The 13875-nt window shown below is 35.9% G+C and overlaps 1 protein-coding gene across 2 annotated transcripts in view; it reads right to left on the reverse strand.

The window, feature by feature from the left end:
* The window catches only part of DNAH8 (dynein axonemal heavy chain 8), a 150109-nt gene that overhangs the window by 76881 nt on the left and 59353 nt on the right, over positions 1–13875 (reverse strand). For both annotated transcript variants that reach the window (XM_087719122.1, XM_087719121.1), the window contains exons 37-45: positions 12662–12823; positions 11538–11762; positions 10563–10735; positions 10155–10333; positions 4880–5067; positions 3281–3367; positions 3016–3123; positions 1586–1720; positions 453–614 (exon numbers count right to left, since the gene is read on the reverse strand). In XM_087719122.1, coding sequence (XP_087575248.1) covers positions 453–614; positions 1586–1720; positions 3016–3123; positions 3281–3367; positions 4880–5067; positions 10155–10333; positions 10563–10735; positions 11538–11762; positions 12662–12823 — 1419 coding nt within the window. The remainder of the gene's footprint in view (positions 1–452; positions 615–1585; positions 1721–3015; positions 3124–3280; positions 3368–4879; positions 5068–10154; positions 10334–10562; positions 10736–11537; positions 11763–12661; positions 12824–13875) is intronic.

The following is a 13875-nucleotide window of genomic DNA, read 5'->3' on the forward strand; positions in this document are numbered from 1 at the left end:
AATTTATAAATAGACTATTCCTGTAATATAGAACACTGATCTTGAATAGTGCTAAATCATAAAAGAGTCTATGAGTTCCTAACAATTGCCCCCTTCAGACTTTTTCCTGAAGTACAATTTTCAGAACTTTCAACCAAAATGGCCATTGGCTGATTACTTTGGGAGAGCTAAATTATCTGAAGACATTAAGTTATTGAAAGTGGAAGAAAGGGGGTGTTATATCTCTTTCTAGTGAAGTTATATTTGGGTATGGTTCCTGAATATTAATAACTACATACATAATGTAAAATATGTAGTCTTACATTTGGATTACTTGAGAAGAGGCTCTCAAACATATTTATTAAAGAATATCACAAAAAAGATGGAAAAATTCCCATTGCAACTTTTTAAATTAATTTAGTTTATATTCTATAGTATTGTCTTCTGAAAACCTAAAATGTGTAATGATATACCTGGACAAGTTTAAGATTCCAAGGAGGATGATTAACCAGTCCTGCTTCCTCAACCTGATTTGCAACTGCTGCTTGAAGGTCAACGTAAGTATTACTATCCAATACCAGCCCAGGAAATAGATCATTGATAAGGCTAAGAAACAAGGGCTCATCTTCATCTACCTGGATAACAAAAAAAATGTTTTAAAATGGAAATTGTTGACATGGGGAGGGAGCAGCAACAGATTATTTAAATATATATTTCTTGTAAGCATGATATCATAGAGACCAAACAAGATACAATTTATGAAAGTCAATAAATTATACAGAAGTACTGCATAAATTTCAACAACCTGATTCTGTTGGATTCAGTGGGGTTTCAATATTATTACTTTCTGTATAATTTGCTTGATTTATTGTATGCAAATCAAGTATGTATGTATGTATGTATGTATGTATGTGTGTGTGTGTGTGTGTGTATATATATATATGTATATGTATATGTATATGTATATGTATATGTATATGTATATGTATATGTATATGTATATGTATATGTATATGTATATGTATATGTATATGTATATGTATATGCATGCACAAGAGAGGACGCAGTCAGACTGAGAGCCACATACTTCTAGAGAAGCATACAAGAAGCTTACTAAATCATTTTCCTAATTACTCTAGCAATGGGAAGTTTAAACAGCTTCCAGTGTATTCATAGCTTTTACAACATTTCATATATCATTGAGAGAATAGTTTAAATTATATTTTACTGTCCATTTTTCTTCTTTTACCAAAATTAGCTGCTGGCTTCCCTGATCAAAATTAAAATTATGGCCCTGTGTAGAGGGGATATATGTTTTCTTCCCCAAAATCAGCCTTCTTCTGGAGATATAAATTATTCCAAATTTTCTTAAGTGCAATAATTAACTTAAAGAGAATGATGCTTTCATTAATTATTCAGTGGAATAACTGATTTATAAATACTGACAGTTGTCAAAATATAATTTTAGAGAGTCACATTGTTTTCATTTGAAAACACAGTTCAAAACAATACTATAAATACTATACTATGCTATAAAATACTATACTATAAAATACTATAAAAAATATTTCAACCAGACCAATACCAACACTAGGTAAATTCTTACAAGTTTAGAGAGGTTCATGTCCCTTAGACCTCTCATAACAGTACTCATTTCACTGTCATCCGGTCTTGCCCTCTTCTGTGATCCAAGAGTTCTCAGCACTGAAAGGATATTTCTTAACCCAAAATCATAATGAACCTAAAAAACAAAATAGATGAATCAATAGATTGTGCATGTTTTCTTTCTTTAGTAATGGCATTCACAAAATTGTGAACATTTGAAAACCTGTAAAATCTATTTTCTATTACATAGTACTTCAATACAAGCATATACATATGTATGTATAAAAAGATTGTCTCAAATGATTAAAAAGAAGGTATGGTTCCATTAACCGTAATGGAAGCAGTGTTCTTCCATCTCCAAAAAGCCATTATTGGATCTAATGATCATGACAACTTTTATCCAGTCTCCAAACTTCCCTTTTAGATATAGTACTGAGACACCACTGGACATGCTTGCTGGTGATCTTCTGAGAAGGGAATGGTGCAGTGATGGGATTCAAATAATTTAACAACCGGTTCTCTGCCCTAATGATCAGCTAGGTAGGCGTGACTTGGTGGTCATGTGACTGTGTGGGCGTGGCAACTCAACATCATCCAGGTTGATGGCTGCTTTGCCTTAGCTGTTACAATGTAATTAGAGTTAATCAGAGAGGCAGTTTCTGTAAGTAGGGCAATAAAGATCGTGGCACGACAAAACCGCGCTCGTCAAAATAGCGGTGATAAAACCGCATCGCTAAAGCCATGATGTCATCACTGCGATGTCATCACCGCCGCGACAACAGCGCGGCGACAGAAGGGCGCTTTAAAACAGCGCGGCGGCAGAAAGCCGATTTAAATTAAGGTAAGGATTAGGATTAGGTTTAGGGGTTTGCTTTAGGGTTAGGTTTAGGGTTAGGGTTAGGTTTAGGGTTAGGTTTAGGGTTAGGGTTAGGGTTAGGGTTAGGGTTAGGGTTAGGGTTAGGTTTAGGTTTAGGGTTAGGTTTAGGGTTAGGTTTAGGGTGCTGAGTGCTTCGGAAGGCGTGGATTTGCCCTCCGCGGTTATGTCATCGTGGTAGGGTCGCCTTTTTCCTTAGCGCTCCGGATGGCACGGATTTGCCCTCCGCACTTATGTCGGCGCAGATAAGGGCTTCGCGGTTTTGTGGTGGAACCAATAAAGATTAGGCTAGAAACAACACCAGAATGTTTCCTTCCTGCCTTCCTTACAGGATTAGCCCTGTAAAATGGAAAAAACAAAAGAAGATTTCTTCCAACAACTGGTTTTTCAAACTGCTTAGAAAGTTAACACGTGGTTCTCCTAAATAGGTGCAAACTGGCTGAATCCCACAACTCGTTTGCAAGTTTATTTTTATTACTTAAAAGATTCTGACTGAGCTGCTCTATGTTAGCTATGACCACCTTTTGCCCATGGCTAACAAGAGAATGAAATATTACCTGTTTAGTAAGCTGTTCTTCACAAAGCTTATACAGAACAAAGAATTTCTGAGCCAAAATGACATTATCAATAAAGCCACAGCTTGCAAGTTTCACTCTCATGATGATCTGAAATGGAATCATAGATTTATGAAATTAATCAAAAGTAGGGGAGAAAAAAAAATAGCCCAGGCTAAAGAGTATATGAGGCTTGGGGGATATAAAAGTGATGGCCTTTAAATTTAAAATGATACTGCATGACAATATGGCACAGTAGTAGCAGTACCTGTCTGTCTGGAACCATCATTGCAACAGTTCTAAATTGAATTTTCAAATTTTCTGGTAATTCCTGCCTCCCAGCATAGCCAGGATTCTATGAATAAAAGGAAACAGAAATAAGTCAAAGCAGTTGGACTGATTCTGATTATATCAAACCATAAGTCGTTAGCTTTTTATTTCAAAGTCAGTGTGGGGCATGTCCTTGCCTTTCATGCAAAAGATTCTGATCTACCTGAATTCATGGTGGAAGAGTTCTATCTTTCTTTCTTTCTTTCTTTCTATCTATCTATCTATCTATCTATCTATCTATCTATCTATCTATCTATCTATCTATCTATCTATCTATCTATCTATCTATCTATCTATCTATCTATCTATATACATACATATCCAAGAGCATGGTGCATGGATTCCTATTGTCCCAAGCTTTATTATAGTCACAAAATGTTGTTGAAAATAACAGTCTGAACCTGTACTTCCAAGCACATGTTCTATTTTTATGTGACTGAAGACAGAAATGCCAACCACCATGGGACAGTTATTCTATATGTTTGAAAAGATTATTGCCACATCTCAAAAATTCTCAGAGGTTCTCCCAACAGTCTTCTCTGTACAGAGAACATTTTAGTACATGCAAGCATCATTACTGATGGGCAATAAATGGAAATCTGAGAGCAATCTTTATTTGTACATCTATTTAATGTAAACATTGCTATCTTTTTTATTATAATTTTACCTAAGCCTTAAAATTGTTAGTTCAAATGTAACACCTGATTTTCACATAGACATGGTGGCTGGCTATTTGCAACTCCCTCCATTAAATCAAATTTCTCACTTCTAAACTTAAGTGCACGGAAGTATTTATCAGCACAAATTGTTAACTTTGTTACAACCCTGCAGATTGGAATGATTTTCTGATCAGATCAGATTAAAATGTCAGATCTCAGATAAATTTGACTGCAATACAGCTCTCTGACTCTGAATGAACAATTGATCAAGTGTTATTTGTAAAAATTTAAACACAACACAATCAAGTAATGGCAGTGGAATGAAAATTATATTTAATGGACCCTGAACAGATATCATCTTGCCAGAAGATAAACAATGTCCTCCCTGAGCCAAAGTATTAGATTTCAAAAACTCGTCCACAGAGAAAATTCTTAAATATGAACCTTATTTGATGAAATATTTGTATTTTAGTCTCTAGCTCTCTGGAGAAGGATCTAATACTGGAAAAGGTGTAATGGAAGAGAATGACCAGCAGCAGGTAGTAAATTCAATTACTGAGGCATTGGCAATAGTGACACTGTTGGAAGAGTTGAGGGACCAGGTCAGGAGCAGACTAACATGGAGAAAAATCTATCTATGTGGTCACCAAGAGTCAACAATGTCTTGATGGTATGTAATCAATGAGTTTTATTTGAGGAATAAAATGTGCAATAGCTATAAATTTAACAGCTTTTAAATATATTGCTAGGATAGGCAAGATAATTAATGAAATGTGAATTTATTTTCAAGTAAATTGTATAACAAATGTATGATTGACTTTCTCGCATCAATAATTATGGTAAAAAGAACCTCTACACTCTCATCACAATAAATTTACCATTGTCAGAAAAATTCCAAACTCAGGGTTTAAGTCCACTGTATCTCCATCCGAAAATATGAACTGCTTTTTCCTTTCTTTTCTTGCTGTCAAAATGATGTAAATTTGTTGAGCTGCTACTGACAAGACGGGTAATTCAATTCTGTTAAATTCATCAAAACATCCCCAGGAGCCCGATTGTGCAAGACCTGAAATAGGAAATGATTTATTTTTAAACAGATGATAACTTCCTTGTAATTAACGTTTTCACATTCTTACCATATTGGTGCAACATCTCTTTTCCTAGAATCATGTCCAGAAAGAAATATGAAGTGGATATTATAATATCATAAAAAAGCAAATCATCTGGTATTGTCACCCATTAGTAAGGTAAATGCTGTATGCCATTCAATAGCGTTTGGAAGCAATGCTACTAAATCAAGCATAATACTGCACAGGCAACATATCATAAATATTGAAAAACATCTGAAAAAGATGTAAAGGGAAAGATCTATGATAAGATTCTCTATTAGTGCCATTCAGAGCTACAGTGACAAACCTTTCCCTCTTCTAGTTAGGCTGCTGACTTGTGAATAATCTGTTTCTGCATTTACAGAGCAGAGAGTTTACATTGCTATGCAATCACTTCCATGCTAGCTGGAACCTAATGCTATAGGATTACAGCTCACATAGAAACAATTTGTGTAGAGCTAGATTGCATCTCTAGTAAAATTAGGAGAGATGAGGGATTACTTATTTCTCTGCCTCTATTGGAGAGTGTTAACACTCAAAGATAATACTGGATGAGGAATTCACTAGCAACCAAGTTAGTGAACACATTGAATTTGAATATCTAACCCTGTGTAATGGTATGTGGGAATGACCTTGGAAGATGGGGGAAGAGATGCTGCTTTAGGAATGATAAATTAAGAGATGGCATGGGCTGCATACTGCATAACAGGCGGAGAAATCTCGGAAATAAACCTCCCTAACTTCTCAGGCTATAAAAGAGTGATTGGGGAATTTGTGCTATCAGTCTTTCAAGCTTCTGTTAATGAAGCTTTAAAATAAAAATAGAGTTTGTTCATCTGGTCATGATTCCTGTCTGGTCTGTCTGGAAAGGCTAACGCATTGCAATAACATTGATTCAAAATCATCATGGATTTCAACGGTATTAACTCCTAGATAGATATATAGGTTGCAGACCAAGAATTTCTGATCGTGGCACTGTCTCACTTAATCAGTAAACCATTGTCTCTAATCTAATCTGAAATGCTTTTCTGTAGAGTCTACAGCTAGAATGACTTTTTTTTAATGGTTGATACTATAAAATTCTCTTTTATGCATCGAATATCAATTGTGGGCACTGTACATTTCTGAAGTTATTTCAATCATGAAAATAACTAAAGTGTAAAAATTTTAATTATAAAAAATACTGCTTATAACTATAAAGTGCAGGATCATAATCTCCCAATAGATTTTAATTTTCTGTTGCTTTCAGCAGTATCTTATGTAACATATATGATTACATTTCTCTAGGTCTTCCATGAAAACTATTTTTGATTCTGTATTTCTAGTATATTCTGGTATTAACAACCCAATGTTATTTGACAATATTTACTCAAAAGGTTCCACCACAAAACCACGGTGGAATAAAGCGCGCTTGACGAAAGCGTGTACGTGACGTCATCACAGCGCGACGAAAACATCGCGCTGTGAGCGGTAAATTTAAAATTAAAGCGAAAACCTTACCCTAACCCCCCCAAACCTAACCCTAAACCTAACCCTAAACCTAACCCTTAACCTAACCCTAAACCTAACCCTTAACCTAACGCTAAACCTAACGCTAACCCTGAACCTAACCCTAAACCTAACCCTAACGCTTAACGTAACCCTAACCCTAACCCTAACCCTTAACCTAACCCTAACCCTAAACCTAAACCTAAACCTAAACCTAACCCTTACCTTTATGTGAATCGGCTTGCTTTAATTTTATTTTAATTTAATTTTAATTTATTTTTAATTTTTTTCGTCACGCTGCTGATGACGTCACGTACGTGCTTTTGTCGGGCGTGCTTTATTCTACCACGGTTTTGACGGGTCACGACTCAAAAACCTAACTTCAATTTCATTGCTCTCAGGAAATAATTCTTCATTAAGCAAAACTTAGAAATGCAGAACCTTCGTGGTATAGAGTAATTTCGAACCCATTCAACCCATGATTATGGATATTATACAGATTCTCCAGGTTTTCCAGTTCTTAGAAATGCAAAGGGTTAAATTTGAGAAATCCTTTTTCAAAGCATATGCTCTATCAATTAGGTATATTTCTTCCCCCCCCCCCTTTCATCTCCTCTCTTTTCTTCTCCTTTAGACAAGGCTTTCTTCACCCTTAAAGGAGGCTCACTTAGTTTTCACCCAAGACCAGCTTATAAAACATGAGTTACTGTAAGAAGTCTATGCTTATAGACTTATTAAAACTGCACGCAAAGGTTTAGCTGATGAAGATTATCATACTTAATGCTTTGATTGAGATTGAGGAGATATAGGGAAAGGCTGTGCAGTTTCAGTGCCAGAATCAGGAGATCAAAGACCCTACATTACAGTAGCTTCACTATCTTTTGTGGTGAATACATTGTAATTCTAATATGTAGGGAAGAAGAAAGAAGTGAGAAGATACAAGGCAATATTTGGAATTGTGGGTGGTGTAAAAACAGAGCAAATGACAAAATGTGTCTAGTGATGATGCAGTGCAAATCCTGTGATTCATGAACGTGCTGATAATGTTGGAATGTAAATATAACAAGCAGATCATAACTTTATTTGTATTGTGATGATGCAATGCAAATGCCATGTTTCCATCACTTGATTTTGTAGCACCCATTTAGGAAGCAATGAATTTAATTTGCAATCAAATATATTTAAAACTACCATGTTTCCCTGAAAATACAACCTGTCCTGAAACTAAAGCCTTGCCACATTTTTCACGTGGGCAAAAATATAAGCCCACCCCTGAAAATAAACCCCCTGGACAACCCCCCCACCTCCGGCCAGGCAGACCACTGCTCACTGACATAGTGGTATCCTGAAGGCGCCAAGCTGCAGGAGCCGGGGGGGAGGCGCTCACATTGCTTCCCACCTTTGGGATACCACTAGGTTGGGGAGAGTAAGAGAGTCTTCCAGACAGAGAGTCTTCCAGCAGCCAGCCCACAACCATAGAGTGAATTCCTAGAGCGGCCGCTGCTGAAAGACTCGGCAGCTGAGATTGGGAGTTTGGAACTGGAGAAGATGTTATACTCAGAGCGTGGCAGCAGGTGGCGCAGGGAGAGCTGGGCCTGGACATGTTGAGGCTAGGAGGCATGCCTGCTGGGGGTGGAACAGGTGCTCGGGCAAACCCCCTTCTCCAGCCCGGCAGAGCTCCATGCACTGACCTAGGGGGTATCCCTAATGTGCCAAGCTATGGGAGCTGGGAAGCGGGCAGAGCACCACATGGCTTGGCACCTTAGGGATACCCCCTAGGTCAGTGAATAGCACTCTGCCCAGCTGGAGAGGGGGTTTGCTGGGCGGTTGCTTGTGAGCTTGGTCACCTCATGGCTGCTTCGCTCCAAGGCTGTGCCCGGCTCATTGGGAGCCAGTTCGCAAGGGAGCAGCCGCCCGGCAACCCCAAAACAATAAGCCCTCCCCTATAATAAGCACAAGGCCATATTTTGTAAGTAAAAAGAAAATAAGACCCTGTGGTGTTTTCGGGGAAACATGGTACTGAAAACCAGAAAAAGTCACTGTATATTTCTCACTAAGATAATCTAGAGTGATATGCTAATTTTGAGCCATTAATAATTATTAGGGAAAATGTAGAGTGACTGCCTACAACAATGTTCATTCAAATATAAGAATAATACTCAGAATAGAGTTTAATATAAATATATAATGATGTAGAAAACTACATGATGTAGAAAATGTCATGCACATATAGACACTCCAGAATCTATAAAAATAAAGTCATGTTTTATCTTTGTAATAATATCTATGTTCCTGCTTCTTTTATAGAATCCATGCTCACATGTATGCTAATATTCAAAGGCTTTATAAGCTATAATGAAGAGAGCTGTGATTCTTGACCTCTTCCTCCTAGCCAAATACACCTCAGAAAGGATATATTGGCAATCAGGGAGAGTTGGTAAGACAATATCTGATTCTTGAGGCTTTCCTTATAATCTGCCTCTTGCTGTATTGATCCTTGTAATGTGCTGTGCAAGAGCTTTCCTGGATATTAAAGAAATATGATGGTTATCTAACTTGAGGTACAGTTAAAGAACTTTCAAGGGCCTTCTTTCAAAAAAAAGGAAGGGGGGGCTTAGTGATAAAGTTCTTCTTGAAAAGGAACGAGGAGAAGGAAATAGTTGATTAGTAATTTTCTTTCTACTTTTAAATGTATTTAGCCTTAGTTTGTAGTCAGTAGGAAAACATTGGCTACAGTAGTATTGATGGGCTCTCAGCTCAGAAGGCAAAGCAAATTTTCTCTTCCTTTCTTTATATCCATCCCTATTATCAATGAGATAGAACAGTCTGACTTTTCCCATTCATGAATTCATCTGCAAAATTTCTCTTTTTTGAACAAAATATATTCTGTAATCCTAAACAGATTTACAGCCAGTAAATCCTGAAGTTTGTGTAGTAATGCAAATGTCATTTGATGTTATTTATATTAATGAAAGCATGGATCACTAACTATCTTTCATAAAGTTGGGTTCATCTTAGATATTACGATTTAGAATAGCAACTAACTGCTATAGGGTAGAAATTCATTTTATTATACAGAATTATAGGCTATTGAGTCCAACCCCATGTCAGTGTAACTGACTGTCTAGCCTCTGCAAGAACATCTTAAATCCACCTCATTTGAAGGTTCTTGGTTCTACCATCAAACTGCTCTTTTCTATCCCTGCACTCTATTATTTAGTATCCTAATTACTGGAACAAGGTTTCAAATTCTTTTTGTTATGCTGAATGAGGTATTTGAAGAATGCCATCATTCCCCTGCCCTCTCTGCTCGCTTCTTAAGGGTAAACATCTCCAGTTCCTTCATTCTATCTTCATGGGGTTTATAATTTCTTAGGAAGATAATGATTTTATTATCTAACCCAGGGGTGTCAAACAGGTGTCCTATGGGCTGGATGCGTCACATGCTGACCCAGTTTAGTGAAGGGGAAAGCAGTTCAAATACACCATGTGATGCCGCTGTGATGATGCAAGTTTGACACCCCTGACCTAACCTATCTAATAAGCCAAATCTTACCTTTGAAAATTCGTCCCAATCCTCTGAAATCCATTTGATCCGAACAATTAAATACTACTACATATTTCCCCAGTGCTTTCCCCATGTCCTTGGTTGTTTCTGTTTTACCAGTCCCTGCAGGTCCTGCTGGGGCTCCTCCCATGTTCATTCCCAAAGCTTGAGCTAATGTAATATAACATCTGTAAAGATAAATTTAGCATAAATTTAGATATATTTGTACACACAAATGATTCTTTAAAAATGTTGAATTTACAAACCTTTTAACAAACAGAGTGGGAAAGTGGAAAAGTATAGAATTTAATGCAGTCCCTTCTTTAAATTAATTAGAAGTTGCAGGGAGAAAAGATTGTGCTCCAGTTTGCAACACTAAGACTCCATCAGACTTAAATGTAAATAAATTATTCACACCTGTCTGTTAAAGGGGTGATGACGAGACGATCTGTGCATCCCAGAAATTCATTTTGATAAACAAAATCAACATCAGTAATAGACACCAATGTCTGATCAAGATCTTCCTTGAAATAGAATCTGCACTGCTTTAACCATTCAAAATCAGTCACTGATTTTATATGCATTTTAACCTTCAAAACAGAAAAGGAGCCTGAATTATATAAGAACTGCACAGAAACATTATTTGCATGATGAATTTCAGGAGTGAAATGATAAAATGTTTGTTTAGTTAGTTTCCCTGCCAACTTCCTCTCCAATTAATATTATCTCAAATTGAAACATTTAATGTTTGGATTTACTTGCTCTGTTATTTTATTCTTTTTCTCACTTTTACAGTAGGAATGTTGTGGAACATTTGCTATGCGCCTTCTCTAGTCTTTCTTCTAAAGATGAGACCTCAGTCCATCACTGAATTGCTTGAAAATTGGTATTAGACATTTCTACAAAATTTCAGCTAAAATATACACATTCTTTAATTTTGTCTTTAAATATACATTGTGTGCGTGGTGCAGATAGTGATGGCCATCGCTGGAGGATACAATTTTCCAGTTCAGTCCCCAGTGTTGAATCCCCTCCTGATGCTCTGCGCAGTTTCACAATTATAGGAGCCCTGGTGGTGGAGTGGTTAAAGTGCAGTATTGCAGACAAACTTTGCCTACAGTCTGGAGTTTGAACCTGACAGCCTCAAAGTTGACTCAGCTTTCCATCCTTCTGAGGTCACTAAAATGAGGACCCAGATTGTTGCGGGCTATATGCTGACATTATAAACCACCCAGAGATTTCTGTAAATCACTATAGCAACACCAATAGCACTTAGGTTTATGTACTACCTACCTAGTAAGTGCTATTGTTATACCCAAGAACAGTACCAGTGTAACGTAATTTGAACAATTTTGTAAGTTAACATTTCAAGCATTAATATTTCCATATTACCAGGTCATCAAAGATATCACGCTGATGCACATGAATGGTGATAAGGGTTTCAAATTTCACTCGGTCAAACTTGGTAAGGTCATGAGTAGTCTGGCTAATAAGAGTATTTAGAATATCCAGAAATTTCTGATTGGTCACTGACATAATTTTCCGATCATCTTTTGCACTATTTAATGCTTCTTCTGAATCATGAGTCCATAGCATCTGAATTCCCAGCAATCCTACCTTTAATTTAAAAATAATAATAATAAAATGTGTATAAGAACATTTATAGTTCATTTCAGTAAATAACAAATACTTTAACAACTTCGAGTTTTAAATTCTAATTTAAGGTGATTCACTTGACCAACTAATAAATTTGGGTTTTATTATACACTTTGCCTTTTCTGCAGGGTGAAAAATCAGAACGCCTTCAAAGATACTCAGAATAAAACCTAAACCTTCTTTTGCTTTATTGCCATAGAGATAACATATATAGAGCACTCTAAGGAAAAAGGCTTAGGAAGCAAGTTGGAAACTTAATAAAGAGTTTTGGTGAGGAGGTTTCCATCTTTCATCATTTTTGGCAATGTATGTTGAACAAACTCTAATTGGTTCTTATCTTATCTCCTTTGGATATGAGGATAGCCTAAAGAAAGAAATGTTGAGACATTTGGTGATTTCATCTTGCCTGAGAACCTCTGAAATCATGGGGACATGTGGGAGCCTCCCAATTGACCACTTGTATATATAATTAAAGCAGCCACAATGTCACATTGCATGATCACTGCACATAAGTATTTTTGTCTCTTCTTTCACCCCTTTTATCTTTTTCAAAATTGTCACTGTTGCATCACTTTTTATTCAAATTCACTTTATAGAAATCTAAAACACGCCATTGTCTAAATCAATCAATAAAACAGAGTCCAAATTTACTCAATTAGCATTAAGCAGTTGTAATGTTCACACGAAAACAAAGAGATTTGTGCCCAATTAATTACTTGCTACATTTATTGTCACAAAAGGCAAAGTTACGATTCACAAAATTATGTAAATCTTTCCAAGCTTTTTATTTATTATTGGCATGCAACTTCAGCCTCTTTGCATGCTTGTGTTTGAGCACCAACTATTTTCAAATTTCTCACCTGTGCTGGAAAATGATATAGGAAATTTAGCAGTTGATAGCCTGGATCGCTAATCTGATAAAATGCAGCCCGAATTACACAATGTAATGAAGATTGCTGCATTTTCAATAGGTCCATCAGCCAAAGCTCTACAGGTCCTTTTGCATTTACTGGAGTGTCCAACTGAAATAATATGTAACACATAATACATATGTGATACTACCTATTATGGCCTAGCATTAGGTGCATATCAGATCATACACACATTCAACAAATATGGTTATTTTTATTCAACAAAATATAGCATTTAAAAATTCTGATCTGGTATTGAGTATGTATGCCACACAGAGAAATACGAAGTATATACAAGAAATTGAAAGCAAGAAGACTGCTTTCCTTTAATGTCTATAACTTTCCATCTATTTGATTCTTTTCTGTTCTGATTCTCTCCAGATGTCTTGTACTACGATTACCAGAATTCTTAGGGAACATTGTAAAAGGTGTAATACGTCTGGAGGATATCACATTGAGTTGGATTTGCTTATTTCTTTCAAATAGCAGGAACATCCTAATCAATATAATTTATTGAAAAACAAATAAACTACTGCTATAGTTTTAAACATTAGATACTTGTCTAACAGTGTCAGAGAACACTACCTCCTGCTGTTAACTATGGATTACTAAAACAAGGCTATCTCAAAGCTTAATATTCATTAAAACAGAGTTTCTTAAAGTGAGAGCTCTGCAAAATCAAAATTATCTGCTATCCTATGCTACGATGAAAAATAATATAATATTAAATTGTGAATTGTGGTATATTCAGCAATTAATGTATTAATTTTAAATTTTAATACAGTAAATCCAGAGCAATATATCATTCAAAGCTCTTTTGGGGTCTACCATAATTTTTAAAAGATGAAGGGGTTGTGAAAGAAAACGTTTAAGAAACATTCCATTAAGGAACATGTAAGATTAATTAACATGCAATGCATAACATAATAGAAACTATGAATAATACAATTCTATTCCATACCACTTGAATGAGAGTCATTAAAAGATAGTTAAATCACTTTAAAACATTAAATTCCACATTTTCAATAACATTTGAATCATGCTTTGGCAAATCTTGTAGTGAAAAGGAGATTATTTATAGCTAAGGTAATTTAATAAGAATTTTTGTTTTATATTGGTTTATGCCAAGCAACATGAGTTTCTTTTTAATTCAGAAAGAATTT

This window comes from Thamnophis sirtalis, unplaced genomic scaffold (genome assembly GCF_051295495.1).
Source record: "Thamnophis sirtalis isolate CommonGarterSnake01/CBP01778 unplaced genomic scaffold, rThaSir2_p1.2 scaffold_6, whole genome shotgun sequence".
NCBI classification, from domain to species: Eukaryota; Metazoa; Chordata; class Lepidosauria; order Squamata; family Natricidae; genus Thamnophis; species Thamnophis sirtalis.